Source organism: Juglans regia, chromosome 7 (genome assembly GCF_001411555.2).
Source record: "Juglans regia cultivar Chandler chromosome 7, Walnut 2.0, whole genome shotgun sequence".
In the NCBI taxonomy this organism is placed as follows: Eukaryota; Viridiplantae; Streptophyta; class Magnoliopsida; order Fagales; family Juglandaceae; genus Juglans; species Juglans regia.
In genome coordinates, this window is record NC_049907.1 from 36,570,643 (window position 1) to 36,587,733 (window position 17,091).

General features: G+C 37.0%; 3 protein-coding genes across 4 annotated transcripts; 1 reads left to right on the forward strand and 2 right to left on the reverse strand.

Annotated features, from left to right (window-relative positions):
* The first annotated feature begins 3,895 nt into the window (after positions 1–3,895).
* LOC109010457 (leucine-rich repeat receptor-like serine/threonine-protein kinase At2g14510) lies at positions 3,896–15,261 on the forward strand. 2 transcript variants are annotated; one of them, XM_035692641.1, is made up of 10 exons: positions 3,896–4,166; positions 4,245–4,791; positions 10,715–10,967; positions 11,043–11,169; positions 11,506–11,641; positions 11,735–11,806; positions 11,889–11,957; positions 12,267–12,338; positions 14,601–14,669; positions 14,751–15,261. In XM_035692641.1, the coding sequence occupies exons 1-10, from the start codon at positions 4,088–4,090 to the stop codon at positions 14,791–14,793; spliced, it is 1,467 nt and encodes a 488-aa protein (XP_035548534.1). In that variant the 5' UTR covers positions 3,896–4,087; the 3' UTR covers positions 14,794–15,261. The 2 variants fall into 2 exon arrangements, with proteins under 2 accessions (XP_035548534.1, XP_018846848.2); XM_018991303.2 differs by having other exon boundaries at positions 3,897–4,166; positions 10,715–11,169; positions 14,751–15,260.
* LOC118349068 lies at positions 5,600–7,543 on the reverse strand. Its single transcript, XM_035692642.1, has one exon. It carries the CDS (start codon positions 6,934–6,936, stop codon positions 6,223–6,225), a length of 714 nt encoding a protein of 237 aa, XP_035548535.1. The 5' UTR covers positions 6,937–7,543; the 3' UTR covers positions 5,600–6,222.
* Positions 15,262–15,521: 260 nt separating the features above from the next.
* On the reverse strand, positions 15,522–16,795 carry LOC109010458. The gene has a single exon (XM_018991304.2). The coding sequence runs from the start codon at positions 16,689–16,691 to the stop codon at positions 15,987–15,989; it is 705 nt and encodes a 234-aa protein (XP_018846849.1). The 5' UTR covers positions 16,692–16,795; the 3' UTR covers positions 15,522–15,986.
* Positions 16,796–17,091: the final 296 nt, after the last annotated feature.

The window sequence follows — 17,091 nt, forward strand, 5'->3', positions numbered from 1 at the left end:
GGGTCCGCTTCGTTGCACGTTTGGTTTGGATATTGGGAGTGTTGGTCTGTCTTCGTGGCCTGCCAATATCGAATGATATGAGGGAATGAAACGAATAAATTCGTTAAGTTACGATTTAATCTACTAATTATGTGGGACATTGAAATTAAATAAGACACTCCTTTGATTGAAATATATTTACCTCTTTGAATTGAATGGTATAAGTAATATCACATCGAAAATGTAATAAGAAATTGATTGAGATATTATAAAAAACTCTGTTCCATCTATTGATCTGGGTGTGATATTAGAAATTTCGGTATTGAGATGATTTGTGTACAAAACTATCAAGTAAAACCAACCAACGGACTAGTGCACGTGATGATACGAGGACGTGGGTATTAGTGTTACACGGATGCTGATTACATGTGGTCCCTTCGATGTGTGGTCACACGGCGTAATTGGAAGGTACACAAAAATCCGATTGGGGAGAGGCCTGGCCCACCTTATTTTTTACAACCTAGAATAAATGTAATGCGTGCTGATTTTATTAGAGATCGGAGTTCCGGATCCGCCACTGTCAATGTCTGGAGAATTATCGTTTAGCAATGCTGCTGGCAATTAGGAGCGGAGATTTCAGAAAAAGGGGGCCAATTTTCAGAGATTTCGCTGCAGCGTTGGGCTCCCAAGGTAATGTAGAACAGATAGGGCCCATGAATGAGGGAAGAGGTTTTGAAATTTGAATCTCGATCTCAGTTATCGCCGCCAACTAATTGAGACAGTAGACAACCTAAGATTGTGTGCATTCAAGATGTCAACGTGCCTATCATTAACGAAAGACATAACTACATGCCAATAGTATCAAATCCGAGGCAAGTGGGTTTGCATAGGAGTTTTTTTTTTCTAGTGAAAATGTGACCAAAAAGGTAAGGCCACAAGGGACCACAAGTACTATCTAAACATTGAGGTAATTATAATAATAATAATGGACTTTACTATTTCATCAGAAACTTCATACTACTTTCCTTCTTTATAACATAAAGGACGTTCTCACGTACCTGCGGCCTGGTTTCGATAGAGATGATTTTATCTCATTTTATTTTATATAATCTCATTTTAATATTTAAATATAATAAATATAAATATTTTTTAATTTTTAATAACTTCTAAATAAAACATAAAAAATAATTTATTTTTTTTAAATCTTAAAATAAAAATAATATTAAAATATTTTTAAAATTAAAAATATTTCATTACTATTTAATATTTTATTATTAATTTTTACTTACTTTTTATTATTATTTATTACTATTTAATATCCTATCATTATTTTTTTATTATTATTCATAAAATATCTTTTATCACTTTCGGTCTAAACGCAAGCTTATTATCCATTTTATTGCAGCTCACTCGCTATCATCCGCACGCATGACCTCCCCACGGTTCTCACTTTGAAGTTTGACCGGCGTATTTATTATTTATGGTCGGTTTAGAATACAATTATTTTTAAATATTCTTGGATATTTTAGATATTTTCTTCTAAAATGTCACTGTAATATAAAATATTTTTAATTTCAAAATTTTAAAATAAAAATATATTAAAAAAAATTTTTTATTTATTATTTTTTAAAATTCAACAAAATATATTAATACAAATTATTTCACTAACATTCTTAAATATGCTGAGATATTACAATTTAGGGCAAGCAATAGTTCAATAGATTGTTTCGGATTTCAACTGCATCATCATCATCTTCGATAAATCGTATGGCTACATTTAAGGCGTAATGAGATGCAATGATAAATTTTTATAATTTTTTATAATTTTCTTATCAAACATCACTAAAACATTAAATACTTTTTAATTTTAAATTTTTAAATTTTTTATTTAATTATTATCTAATCATTACATACTTAAAAATAAAACACAAAAATCAATATAATTTTTTTAAACTTCTAAATAAAAATAATATTAAAAAATAATTTTTAAATAATTTTTTAACTTATAATATTTTTATTCAGGTTTGTATTTTATTTTTTAAAATTTAATAAAATATCTTAATTTAAATAATTTTACTATTATTTATAAAATTATGAGATATTCAAGGATACAAATGTAGCCTAAGATTATATGACGTTGACATGTACTATTGTACTCTCCACTCTAGTTCACGGTGGAGCCATTAATTTAAAATTTTGGTTTAAGTGGATTTTCCTCCCGAGAAAAGCCTATCGGGCCTTAGCCCAAAAACCCGATCCAAGGGATTTCTTATCCAAGTAAGGAACAGAATGTCAATCAGGTAGAGGTGCTCTCCAGTCGACAAGGCAGATTGACCTGACATACTGCGGTCGTCTTACGGAACAATATATGCATAAAATGTACAAAAAACACAGGACTCTTGATTCATTAGCATCAGGTCATCTAAGGCTCATATAAATAGGATTAGAAGTTAGGGAACTATACCGCATTAATGATGCTACTGATTAAGTCACATGCCAGATTTATGAAGCCGACATAGAGTCACACGGCATTAAAGAAAGTCTGACAGTAAGTACAAAAAGAGAAGCATGAACTTTGTAGGAAAAAGACTATTTGCACCCTCCTCATACACGGTATAAATAGCAAGCTTCAGGTATTAAAAAGAGTAATGTTATACACCACACTCTTATCCTATTTTGATCATATTAAGTGGTATGTGACATATTCATCGCCATTAGACGATAAAGAAGCATGCATAAATAATTATTTAATGGTGATAAATATGTCACATCATATTTAGTGAGATTGTAGTATGGTATATATAATTTTTTTACTAAAAAATTATATCTGATCCATAAACTCTCTTACTTATTTGCTATCTTCCAAGAATATTTATTAATTTTGACATCGAAGATTACTCGACCCCGAGGCCGCCCTCTCAAAGTCACAGTATTTTCTACCTTGTACAAAATTCATTTTCGAAGATCTCAATTATTGGGATTTGACTAAAAATATGCGAAATACAACATTAACATTTGGTCCATAACTTCGTATTATGAAATCTTCACAGGATAATTTAGATAATTTTTTCGAGCATCTTGATTGATTGTTTATTGTATTTGTTGTCAATATTACCCATTTCATGTAAATTTATTTCTTTTAAATATAATAAAAGGATTCTATTATAGCCACATAGACTCTCTCCACCAGCATCGAGAAGGTCATTTGGTTTTTTTTTTTATTAAAAAAAAATATAAGAAAACCTATATTCTTTTAATAAAAAAGGGATAACAATTCTATTGAACTGATGTGAAAATACACAGATTTATTTGAAACATAAGTTTAAAATTTAAGAATGTGTTTAGATGTTGAATTTAGTTGAATTGAGTTAAGATGATAAAATATTATTTTTTAATATTATTATTATTTTTAGATTTAAAAAAATTAAATTTTTTATTATATTTTTTGTTAAAATTTAAAAAAATTTTAAAAATAAATTGAGATAATTTGAAATGAATTTGATAATCAAATGTATCATTTTGCCAAGTCTAAATTATACGAATATGATATTAAAAATATGGATTTTATCGTTTATTTTTTTATATGAATTGAGATGAAAATTAAAAGTTAAATAAAATATTATTATAAAATATTTTTTAATATTATTTTTTATTTAAAAATTAAAAAAAATTAAATTATGTATTATATTTTATATAAAAATTTAAAAAATTATAATAATTATATAAATAAAATAAATTGAGATGGTATGGGAACATTGTACGGAAAATTGTATGGTGAAGATATTGGCGCGTGTAGTGCTGCACGCGTCGACGATTTGAACCAGCTTTGAAGTTTGACCTCCACAGCTTGGCTGGACCCGCAAGCAAATGGGAACAGTTCCAGCAAGCAACGGCTCCATTTTTGGTAATCCACCTAACGCCCCCAACCAAGTCCAAAAGAGAGAAGCGAGTACCACCATTTGAGACCTGGCCCCCCGCCACCACCACCAGCCCCCGACATGCACCTTCCTCTTTTCCAACTCCAACGACCCTTTCAACCCTCGACCAAACAAATGTCAAACATATATCAAAGGCTCTGTTTTCCGTCTCAACTGCCAATTCATCAACCATGTCTGTTCTCTTCATCGTTTTCTTCTTCAGCTTCCTCCCCCTTTCACTTTCCCAGCCCCCACCCCCTCCCCTCAGAGGTAATTTAGCTCTCTCTCTCTCTCTCTCTCTCTCTCTCTCTCCCCATCTCTCTCGACAACTCATGTTCTTTTTCTCAGGATGTTTTATTGACTGCGGCGCTACTGACGGGTCTACAATCGACGGAAAAGTATGGTTTCCCGACGCAGCCTTCGTCTCTGGTGGGACGCCCAAGAACCTTACTACCCCTGTCCTCGATCCCATTCTCTCCACCGTCCGGTCATTTCCTCTGCAGAACAACCTCCGCAAGAAGTTCTGCTACGTCGTCCCCGTCTACCGCGGGGCCAAGTACCTGATCCGGACCACCTACTTCTACGGAGGAATCAACGAACAGGACTCGCCGCCCGTGTTCGATCAGATAATCGACGGGACTTTATGGGGAGTGGTGAACACCACGGAGGATTACGCCAACGGAATGTCAACGTATTTTGAAGGGGTTTTCGTTGCGCAGGGGAAATTCATGAGCCTGTGTATCGCGGCGAATACGTATACGGATTCAGACCCGTTTATAACGGCGTTGGAGTTTCTGATAGTCGGAGACTCCCTCTACAATTCGACGGATTTTGGCAAGTATGGTCTGGGGTTGGTTGCCAGGCATGCTTTTGGGTTTTCGGGATCGATCATTCGGTACGTATTTTACTAAGATTTTCTATTTTCAGATTGTTACGAGCTCTCTATATGAACTTGATTTATGATATCATGCAACACACCTCTAGTTACTTAGAATAAAAATGGACTAAAATTGCTCACTTCGAAGGAAACAGCTCCATAGAATAAATGAAGAGGAAGAAGATAAGAGAAATGAATAGTGACTTTCATTAACTTTCAGAATGATCAAACCCTAGAGTCTTGGCTCACACATAAAAGAGATGACCTCTACAATGGGCCTAGGCTAACACTAAAAACATATAGGGAAATAAAATTAAGGCCCAAGGCCCACTAGCTATCTTGTAGTTCAAATACATACTGAATTGAAATTGTAAATGAAACTAGCCCAAGCCATAGCCCATGTCCTTCAATATTTGAGAACTGTGACAAACCGTCCCCCATAAAAGCACCTTGTCCACAAGGTGCAGTTTGGCTGCCACCCTTCCTTTGAAACTGAAAATTATTAACTTCCAGCTCATCATCCGTGATCCAATCAAAATTTCCATCTTCTACACCATGTCCTGCAAGGCCCATGCAAATAACCTTGAAAGAAACAACATATGGGGATGACATTTGGTCAAAAAGCTCTTTTGCAAACTCATCCTTGCCATCTTCCACAATGGCAGCTGTATCTGCTTCTTGAAGCCTTCTAACATCATTTGCTAACAAATTCTCAATTTTCTTCAGAATTATCTCAACTAGAGCTGCAATTTTCATGTCAAAAAACTTGTTTGGAAATTTTTCTTGTAATGGTTGAAGAGTAGACTCCATTTGCATTCCAGTAGGAACTATCACAATATCTTTATCCTTCTCTGCCTTCACAGCTAAAGCCTCCACAACGCAATCACTATATGTCAATGAGTGGATCCTAGACGGTAATGGACAAAAATTGCTTGAATCTGATATTTCACTCTTTTGATTATGTTCTGGTCCCTCAGTTTCCTCTGTTACTACATGAACCAACAAGACGCTACTTCTTGAATCCAGAGATGCTACTTCTTGAAGAACACATATCGGATCCTCAATATTATGCCCACCAACAGGACGAAAGTAATACAATCCAAGCTCTTCAAAAAGAGTTGATCCTAGTGGACCCATTATACCCTGTGCATACTTGTCTACTTTGGCTGCCAATTCGTGCAAACCCCTACCAATTCTTTTAGTAACACCCTTAACAACTTGTCTCAAACCCATGAATACTTTCACTCGTATATCTTGTATTTTTGTTATAAACCACTGCAATGAAGACTTACTGAGAGACTTTGCGGCATCAAGAATGTCAGTTATATATACTTCGTTCGGACATATCTCCCTCAGCGGCAATACATCGAGCAAAAAGGTAGGAAAAAACTTCTTACCTCTCAGTCTTGATGTGTCCAGTGACCATGCAATGAAGAAAATCTTGCTTTTCTAGCAATTCTCATCAGTGATGAAATCAAAATCAAAGACTGCATAGCGGCACTCATCGGCAGGAAGAGACTCGTTGAAGTCATCGTAGGTTTTATCTGGGTTTCCGAGTTTCTCCACTACTACTTGATTCTCAATCTTGAAAATGATGAATATGTAGTTCCTCTTCATTTTTAGGTCCAAGAACTTCAGCTTACACTCATCATTCGCAGCCATTCCAGATGCCGAATTCGCAATGTGTATTTCGAGGGCCTTCAAGGGCTTGCTCAACATATAAAAGATCATCCAATTCGTCTCCTCAAGAAAATTTTGAGGCCACGGAAGAATAAACAATGCCACTGCTAGAGGCTCCGACAACACAAAAACCAACGCTACCTCAAGAAAAGTCACCACCCTTCTATTCGCCTTGGAAGACCACATCCTATCAGCATTCCTCTGCAACCATATCCTCCCATAAAATACTTCATACACCACAATCCAAGTGGCAACAACCACATTCTTCATCACCATCCTCATGTTAATGAAAATAGCTCCCGCAGACGGCGTAGCTCTGAACAGAGGTGAAGCAAAAGTGGGCGTTGCAGACGCCGACGTTGTTCCGAATGGAATAGAACTGGACTTGGGAATGAACCATGTTGAAGATGGGGTGCCCGACGATGATGGAGGTTGAGAATGAACGGCCGAGGGTTTTCTAGTCATCGAGATAAGGATCGGCATCACAGAGATTCGGAGAGAGAGAAGGAGAGATTCGGAGGGAGATAAATCCCTCAAGAATGCCGAAAACCCTCCATATGGCACTGCACAATTCCCACCTACTAGTTTCTAGCCAAAAGCCGTCTCAGCATGGCCTTGAGGGAAGTAGAAAAAAATAATTTCCAAAATTCTAGAATAATCTCCTTTGCATTCCGAATATGGCTTGGGTCGAGCCAGTTCTTCCTTGGGTTCAAAAATTTCTACCGAAACGAAGAAATGCTTTCGCAGAGGTGAAGGGAATAAATCGGTCCGTGGAGGCTGTGCGGACTCTTTGTACACGATGTGTTTAGCTCAGGAAGGATTCGTAGGTGGATGAAGGTTCAATGTAGACGTGATGCACTTTGGCCATGGCGGATGCCATATGAGTCGTGGCCATTTGTTTGGGATATTTTCCAAGCAGATGGTTGCTTCTCTTTTCAATTGAAAATAGATTACCAGATTTTCGAAGGGATTTATGAGAACAGGGGAAAGAGAGATCTCGTTTGGATCAGCCACTTTAGCAAGTTCTTCTTCTTTCTGCAACGCACTAAGTTCTTCTTTTTCTTGTAATGCACAAAGTTGGTGTTCCAGATACTTGAACTCTTCATTGAAGTTGTTCTTGAATTCTTCAAAATTATTTTCATATATTTAAATGTCTGCAAAATCATTTCATAACGTTGTTGTGATTGTTCAATTAGCTCCTTGATGTTGAGTAAGGATGAGAGAATTTTTTTCATTTCCATTGATTGATGAAGCCGATGCCAAGGAAAGGCTGGCTCTAGATACCACTTGTAACACACCTTTAGTTACTAAGAATAAAAATAGACTAAAATTGCTCACTTCGAGAGTAGCATCTCCATAGAAGAAATGAAGAAGAAGATAAGAGAAAGGAATAGAGACTTTCATTAACTTTCTGAATGATCAAACCCTAGAGCCCTTGGCTCACACATTAAGGAGATGACCTCTACAATTGGCCTAGGCTAACACTAAAAACATACAGGGAAATAAAACTAAGGCCCAAGGCCCACTAGCTATCTTGTAGTTCAAATACATGCTGAATTGAAATTGTAAATAAAACTGGCTCAAGGCCCATAGCCCATGTCCTTCAATATTCGGGGACTGTGACATATTATTAAGCAATTTATATGAAGTTTTTATTGGATTTACTACTTACACCATTTTAGTTTAATAGCCGTCTGTCTAATTTTGGCCCTTCGAACCCATCCCTGCAGAGTAAATCCTGGTCCTGTGCACTACATCCTCGGAAGTTTCACTACAAGGTACTGGTTAAATTGTTGGTTTTTCACCCAGGAGTGGGGCCTCAAAAGATTATTTGCACCCATGAGGTGTTGAACCTTAGACCTTGAATAGAGTGATACTCCAAGACCAAGACCTTCACCACTTAGGCCAACCCCTTGGGATTCTGTCTAATTGTATGTAAGCTTAGGATTTCAGATAAGAAAGGAAGTTTAATCTGTCGGCCATATCCGCTTTTTTGTTTTAATTTCTTTTTAAGTAAAAATAGATTTTATTAATCCACGTAATTAGACAATGCCCAAGTACACATGAAATATACAAGAAAGAACCTAATTGCAAACTACGCGCTACGGAAAGTAGCATAAAAGTCATTAAAACTCGTTCCATTCAATACAATAGATGAAGCCCAAAGCAACAATATATGAAAAAAAGGCCCTAAAACCATTCGGAGAGCGTTCCCTATTGTCAAAACAACGACCATTTCTTTCATTCCATTTGTACCACATTAAGCATAGAGGCACCATCTTCTAAACAGCTGCAATGTGACAATTGCCCCGAATCCCTCTCCAACATGACAATAAATCTATCACCCTCCTAGGCATTACCCATGCAATACTGAGCCTAGTGAAGATTTCATCCCATAAAGCCTTGACTACTTCACAATGAAAAAGTAGGTGATCTACTGATTCACCATTGTGTTTGCACATGAAGCACCAATCCATTATGTAGAGGCCACGCTTTTTCAGCTTGTCAATAGTCAATATTTTCCCATGGGATGCCAGCCAGCCAAAGGCAACCTTAAGGGGAGCATTGCTCCTCCAAATGCTCTTCCATGGGAAGACATTGGAGGAGTGAGTCGTCAATAACTTGTAATATGATCGGACTGAAAATTTCTTGTTCCCTATAAGTGTCCAAAGTAATCTGTCCTCCCCTCCTGCCTGTAGTTTCAACGCATATAACACGCTGTAAAAATCGCAATGTCTCCCACCTCTCAATCTTGTACAGCTCTATTAAGTCTCACGGACCATTGAAGGGAATCAATGGAGATGCTCATATTATCAGCCACAAAGGCACCCTTATATGAGGCACTCCTATAAAGAGAGGGGAAAGCGTTTTTCAAAGCAACATCACCACACAAAAATCTAATTCGCGTGCCCATTCCTACCTCAAGTCTGAAATTACGGAGTAAATCTTCCTATCCATTCCGAATAAATTTCCAAACTCCCATGCTGTAAACCCCTCTTATGGCGTGGCCCCTAGAGATTGTTTGCACCTAAGGGGATTTGAACCTTGGACCTGGGGTGAGCATACCCCCAAACCCAAGGCCTTTACCACTTGAGTCAACCCCTAGGGGTTAAAAGCCAGCGATTTAACCAGTTCCGTGTAGGGAAACTTCCGAGGGTGCGATACACAGGACCGGGGTTTACTCTGCAAGGGTGGGTCCGAAGGGCCCTGCCTTAGTAAGGTTCCCCCGACAATAAAAATAACAATAATAAATAAATAAATTTCCAAACTCCCATGCCGTAAGCCTCTCTTACTATATTAGAGCACCAACCTCCCCAAATGCTCTCATGTTTAACATCGATGATGTTCCTCCAAAGAGCATCCCCTTCCTGATGATACCATCATAACCATTTTCTAAGAAGGGCCTTGTGAAAGATTCTCAATTTTCTTACCCCAAACCCGCCACAAGACAAAGGGGTGCAGACTTTATCCAATTTAATCAAATGGAATTTTTTCTCATCCTCTAACCCTCCCCACAAGAAGTCACGAAAAATCTTCTCTAGACCATTCGCCACCCTTGTAGCCAAAGGAAATAAAGATAAAAAGTACATTGGGAGATTTGATAACATACTTTTGATTAGTGTGATTCTACCGTCTTTAGACAAGTAAATTCTCTTCAAACCCGCCAGTTTACGTTCGATTTTGTCAACAATCCTATCCCACATTGCCTTGGATTTATGAGGAGCCCCCAAAGGAAGTCCAAGGTACTTCATAGGCAAGGATGACACCTTGCAGCCAAAGATGGCAGCCACTTCTCTTAAATTATTAACCAAGCCAACTGGAACTATTTCAGATTTTGATAAATTCACCTTGAGACCAGAGACAGCTTCCAACCAAAGTAGGAGGGCTCTCAAGGAGCAAATCCGATCGGGATCCGGATCACAAAAAATCAACATATCATCGGAGAAAAGGAGATGAGAGACTGATGTTCTCAATTGTTTTAGGTTCTGTCATTATTATTTACTTTGTATCAACTAACAAAATTTCTTCATTTTACAATTTTTGGTATATAAATTGTTTTGATTGAATCATTAAACCCACCAAGAAGAGACAATTCAAAACTAGCAACTCATGAAATAATTTTGTCTGAGAAAGTTTTCGTGTGCGTGCCCGTGTGTATAGTAGGTTTCAAAAGTGTGAATTACCATATTAACAATGATTAAACTCTTTTTTTTTCTTTTTTTTTTTGCATTTATTAATCTTTTTTTTTTTTGTGCACCAGCTATCCCGATGATCATTTCGATCGGGTTTGGGTGCCATTTGGAGGAAATTATTCTACACCAGCAGGAAACAGGAACATTTCTGTTTCTTCTTTCTGGAATCTTCCCCCTTCAAAGATATTTGAGACGGATCTGAACACTACCAAAGTACAACCAAAGGAGTTGAACTGGCCTCCACTTTCCCTTCCAAACTCAACATACTACATTGCTCTATACTTTGCAGATCATCGTAATTGGAGCTCAAGGGTGTTTGATGTAAGCATAAATAATGTATCATATTACCGCAAATTGAATGTCACTCCAGCTGGTGCTTGTGTCTTTGCAACCCAGTGGCCACTTGCCGGTGCTATAAAGATAACTTTGACCCCTGCTGTTGGTTCAAACATTGGTCCTTTGATAAATGCGGGAGAGGTTTTTGAGGTGCTGACTCTAGAAGGAAAAACTACTACCCGAGATGGTATGGTTTTTTTTTTTTTTGTTTTCATTCTGATGCAACTTGATAGTTTCATCATAACGTCCTCATTATTTACTCATAAAAAATATGTTATTTTTGTTTACTTGGACCTAAATCATTGGCTGTGGTGCAGTAAGCAGTGCCCTATGAACTTAATGGTTCAGAAAGGTCTTTTTTTTTTTACCCCGCAAAGTGAGATGTGTTTAACCTGGATGAAGGGGTAGTTGAATTCATACATTCCCAGCACCCAACCTCTTGAAAATGTTCAACATTACACTTCATGACAATCGTCATCAATTATATGATCCTTTTAAAAGGGAATTGCATATCTTGTCACAGTTATAGCTTTGGAAAAAGTAAAAGACAGTCTCAAGAATCCTCCACTTGTTTGGAATGGTGATCCTTGTTTACCCCGCCAGTACTCTTGGACCGGCATTTCCTGCTCCAAAGGTCCCCAGATTCGCGTGATCACCTTGTGAGTAAGACTTGACTCACTATGTCACGATAATTTGTATGCTTGCATTTTTTGTTCCATAACAAGAAGCTCACACTTTCCTGTTGTTTCCAGAAACCTGACAAACATGGGTCTCTCAGGAACGCTGTCACCTAGCATTGCCAACATGACAGCATTGACTGGCATGTAGGTATTAGATGATGAATTTATTGATTAATGAGATTGTTAGATGAGGATTTGATGATTGGTAATTTAATGCTATTGGCAGCTTTCTTGGCAATAACAATTTGACTGGACCTATTCCTGAACTCAGTTCATTGAAGATGCTAGAGATGCTGTAAGCTTTTTTTGGCTATCATCATTTTTTATTGAGCACATTAAAAGATAGCATGATTTCATAAGAAGCAATTACCACATGAGCCTCCTCTATGATAGTATTACGTGCTTCAATGACGTGAAACCTATGGTCTCTATTGTGCATATGTTGTTGAAGGCATTTGTCTTCTCTGACTGCTTCTTTCATTATAAATATTTCATTGTGTGGATTGTATCACCTGAATGTTTAGATCCTGAGACCTTTTGATATTACTATTGTTGTGATTAATGATGTTTTCCTTCTCTACTTTCGATACCATTTTCCTTGAAGGCATTTGGAAAACAATCAGTTCAGTGGAGAAATTCCCTCGTCACTTGGGACCATTGACGGATTGCGTGAACTGTAAGTGTTTTTTCCTCTAAAATCGGTGTACCTTTCCCCCTCTCCCTTTTAGTGCATGCATATTAATTCATGTTATTTTATAATTTGAGCACTTGTCTTATGTCATTGATGCATTATAGTCCAAATATTGTGTTAAAAGGTTTAGTTATAGCCATTCGGCTCTCAGGCATCACGATAAACCACTACTGCCTTTGTCCTTGTAAAACTTTGATCAGATTGAGCCATGGCTCTATGGCTGAGGTTCTTATAATGCGTTGGATTATTCATGATACAAGATACAATTGCATGGATTAAGTATGGTAGCAAAGGATTCATGTAGCTGATCCTAATTAGTTGGTACATTGGGTGTAGTTAGATTGATAGATAAAAGTATCAAAGAAAATGAGAATTAGTCACCATCCCTTGTATCAAACCAAAACTAACCATGACTGATGTATCAATACATTAGTATACTACAGCAACACAACTAAAGGCCTGGTGTCAACTACTGAGGATCAACTCCGTAAATCCTTTTTAAGTTAACTGGTGCTGGCTTAGCCATATCAAATAAGATATTTGTTTGTTGCATCTCTACTGGTTCTATTTTTTTGTTAGAACTTCTAACCACGTCATTCCTGCAATCTCTTCTCATTTTCTTTAAATTCTTAATGGTCTTGCAATTCCATTCCTGATAACGTGCTTAGACACAACCAAACTCATCAGATTATTGGGCGTGGTTGTATGGGAAGCTTGCCAGCATACTAGAGGGGATGATTTCTACTTTCAGAATTAGTGAATTTGCACCTCCAGGTTTTGAAACCCTCACTCATATGAGGCTCATTCAGGAGAAGAAGTTTTAGAGAGAGAGAGAGAGAGAGGGAGGAGGAGTCCAAGCTCTTGAGGGCCTTTAAAACACAATCTTCTAGTGATCCTTTGAGGTCCATAATCCAAAGAGGCTCAAGACCATTCGATCTCCCTTTTCAAGCATCAGGAGCCCATCCTTTCTATTTCCTTTTGGATGTCCACCACCATGATACATCTAAAAGCATATTGAAGATATCTCCTATCAAAATCAGATTCATATAGATTGTTTTTTCAGAATCTCATACGACTTTGAGCGGTGGTTTAGATGACATGTTAGAAACATTGTACCTTTGTAGTTGAGGCTCAATGAAACTTGGGGTGCCTCTTCTATTCTTTGCATATCTGATGCTTGCTTACAAATTGAACTTTGTTGAAAGCAATGGGTTATGTTTATTTAGACTATTAAATTAACCAAAGATGCTACTGCCAACCAATAGACATATTCACAAGATATGTCGGAATTTGACTTTGGGTATGTGGCCTTGAGAGGAAATGGCTGGGAAACTAAAATTAAGAAAAAATGAGCTGAGAAAAGAAGGGATACATGAAGCCTTCAGGAGTCTAAACAATCCTTATTGATCGTTCCCTTGTTGGATCTCATCTTAAATCATTGATTTAGCGCTTTATTTTAGCACGTAAGTTCGCACAAAAGATGGGACACAAAAATGTTGGTTTACTTTTTATTTTGAGTTTGGAATACTCCTCATGTTTGACCAAAAACTTAGAATATGCCTCTGTTACTATGAGATGAGACAATGTCATTGCATGCAATCTGTAACTTACATCACAAATTAGTGAAGAAAAAAAGGATCGAGTGGATTTTGATGGAATTTTTCTAACTTTTACCTATCAAAAAAATTTGGAATTTTCTAACTTAATTTCTAATATGCGCATACTTTGTATGTATGTTTACATATTCATACATTTATATATAGATAACATATCTTGTAAATACCTTTATAGATGGTGCTGCATATCTTAACTAGATTTTACCCATGTACTTCCTGTACTTCACTCGATTCTCGATCCTGTATCAGGATGAGAACAACCACAACTGAAACATCTGCTTTTTTATTTTGCTGTTAAGTTACATCTGGATACTGTAGGATTTCCATGTAATCTATCTTATTCGTCGCTGGGTAGCAATCGCCTGTTAATTTGTCCATGCTTTCAGATGTAAATATTCACCTTCTACTTTAATTATTAAAATTGCGACTCACTGTTGTGCTAATTTTTTCTTCACTTTTCTGGAAGATTGAGATCATTTCCATTTTTATACATGCTGCTGAAAATGCCATTGATTGACAACATGAGGGGACATTAATATGATTTTGTTGGGGGATTCTTTCTGCTAGTATTCAACTAAAAACGTGGCAACTATATGTATTATGTGCTTGACTTGGTTCTTCTGTCTTTCAGTTTCGTACAGAACAACAATCTGACTGGTCTAGTTCCAAGTATCCTTACAAAACCTGGGCTGAACCTCAAGTAAGTGTGAACATTCTCTAGTCTTATTATCCATATCTCATCCACCACTGGTTATGCTGATTGTTTCTATTTTACTGATAGGACTTCTCCTGGAAATAATTTTGCATCTCTCCCACCTTCTTGAGCAAGTACTTCAGGATCTAATGATAAGAGCGACTTGGCTGCTTTCTCCAGAAACTTGATTCTGACCATTGATTCACGTATCGATATATTCCATAAAAGAGCTGTTATTGTTACAAGAAGTCTGCTGGAAGTTGTTTATGCAAGTTCTCCAAGCTTGGACTTTTGTACTTGGGGTAGATATTGCTCTGCTCTCCAAAGCAATTTGGAGCATTCAAAACTCTACACTCGAAATGGTTGTTTCTTTTTTTTAGTCAAATGTAATTGGATCATGCTTTTAAAATTTATGTGATTGTGCATATATAATCATACCTTATTCATTTGTTGTATAGTTTTGTTCGCTAATATACTACAGGTTCTGTTTTCAGTGAGGTCGTGGATTGTATCTGTTCATGTTTTGTATACTTGTAAAACATTACTTATTCACGTATTTCTAATATGACATGGTTCCATTCTCTTCGCATGGCAAGTGGCTTCATTCCAAGGCCATTTTCTCTTTTTATTTTTCTGTCGCCACTTGGTTGTTACCTTGCGCTATGAATATTGATATCTTTTAATTTGTTTTAAATTTGCTGGGTTTTCCCTAGAGGGACTTTGATAACAGAATATCTTACGCGTTGGACTGAATCAGCTTTTGCAGATTCATTATTTGCAACTGGTTTTTTAAAGAATTAGACAGATTATACATACCTGAGATAGTGAGATGTACTCGGAGCTGTTGTATTCTCAAATGCACAATAATATTTGCTCCTTCAGTTCCTTTTTCACCTTTCATAAAGGGCAAACCGTCAACACTTCTCTTCTACCACAATTAAATTCAAACTCTGTGTCTGGTATGCCTGAATGCGAGACCCACATATTCACAGGTCCTCCATCCTGCACTGGGGCATGACTTCTCACTTCTTACTTCCCTATCAGTGTGAGACAGATACATGTTTTTTCCAGGTGATAGAAAAGGGAATATGCAACGAAAATTAATGCTAATATCATCCGACAAGCAAAAATAGCCAGCATTTACATTGTCCACTCTTCAAATCCATAATTAACATTAATCTAAATTCGAAAACAGAGAAGTATATATATATATATCTAATGAAAAGAAAAAAAAAAGAAAAGAAAAAAGAAATGAGAGTGATGAACATATATAGAACAACTCTGCAGAGACCAAATGGAACTTTAGCTGCCAATTTCTCCTCTTCACCTCTCTAGTCTTCCCTTCTTGAGTGGAAACAGAGGTGGCAAGGAAGTGCTCTTCACCTGTGTGTAAATCGGCACATTAATCATAGGCCTTATTTTAATACTAGCTGGTCTTGTCCTCTCCAATCCTTTCTTTATCCTCTTTACATGCTTCTCTCTGTTCCTCAAGCCTTGCTTCCCTTCATCTTGTGTAGTTATGTCGGCAAGGGAGCTAGAAGAAGAAGAAGATGATGAGGAAGAAGATGGTGATAAAGAGGAAGCGCGTTGTTTCTTCAACCTTAATAGCTCTTTCCATAAAACAGTGCACTTTGGTGGCCTTGGAGATGGGTCATCATCAACAAACCAACCTACCCTTGTATTCCTCTCCTTTTCCAGCACTTCTTGTGCCTCTGTGTCTTTCCCTTTGAGACTGATCTTATTAAGCTTTTCTGCATGCTGTATTTGCCAGAAGGGAAGGAGCTTCCCTTCAAAGAAAAGCTCGTCCGCAGTTAACATTTTATGGCTACTCGTATTGCTTGATAGGAACTCGAATTCTGCATTTCTTGCTTTATCTATCTCCATTTCTTCATCTTTCACGCCCAGGGGATTTGGGCTAATGGAGATGAAATTCTTCTCATCAAGGAATTCAGAAGAGAAAGAAATCCGGGGACTTGAAGGCTGTTCAGTGGATTTAGAAGTAGTTTGAACAGTTTCCAGGAAGACCATTTTGGCCGTGTTTGGGTTCAGAGAAAATGGGAATAAGGTTGTGTAGTTGTAACTTGTGTTTGATCGGATGCATGAGATTGTGATTTATAAAGGAAAGGACATGCTTTGAGGCTTCTTATATTTTTAATCCCTTTGTATATATAAATATATATAAATATATAATATTTTAATCCCTTTGTTTTGTCATTTCAGTAAAATTGTAGACTATGGGATTATAAAATATCATGTGGTCTGGTGAAGTCGAAACAAGTGAACCAAGTTAGTGTTTAGAATATAGGAACAGCACATGGACACCTTGGGAACTCAAGACCAAAAAGGCTTTCAGTACCGCATTTTTGTATGCAATTTTAAACAGACTTTTACAATTTCTTCTTGCTTTTCTAGTACCACAAAAGGAAGG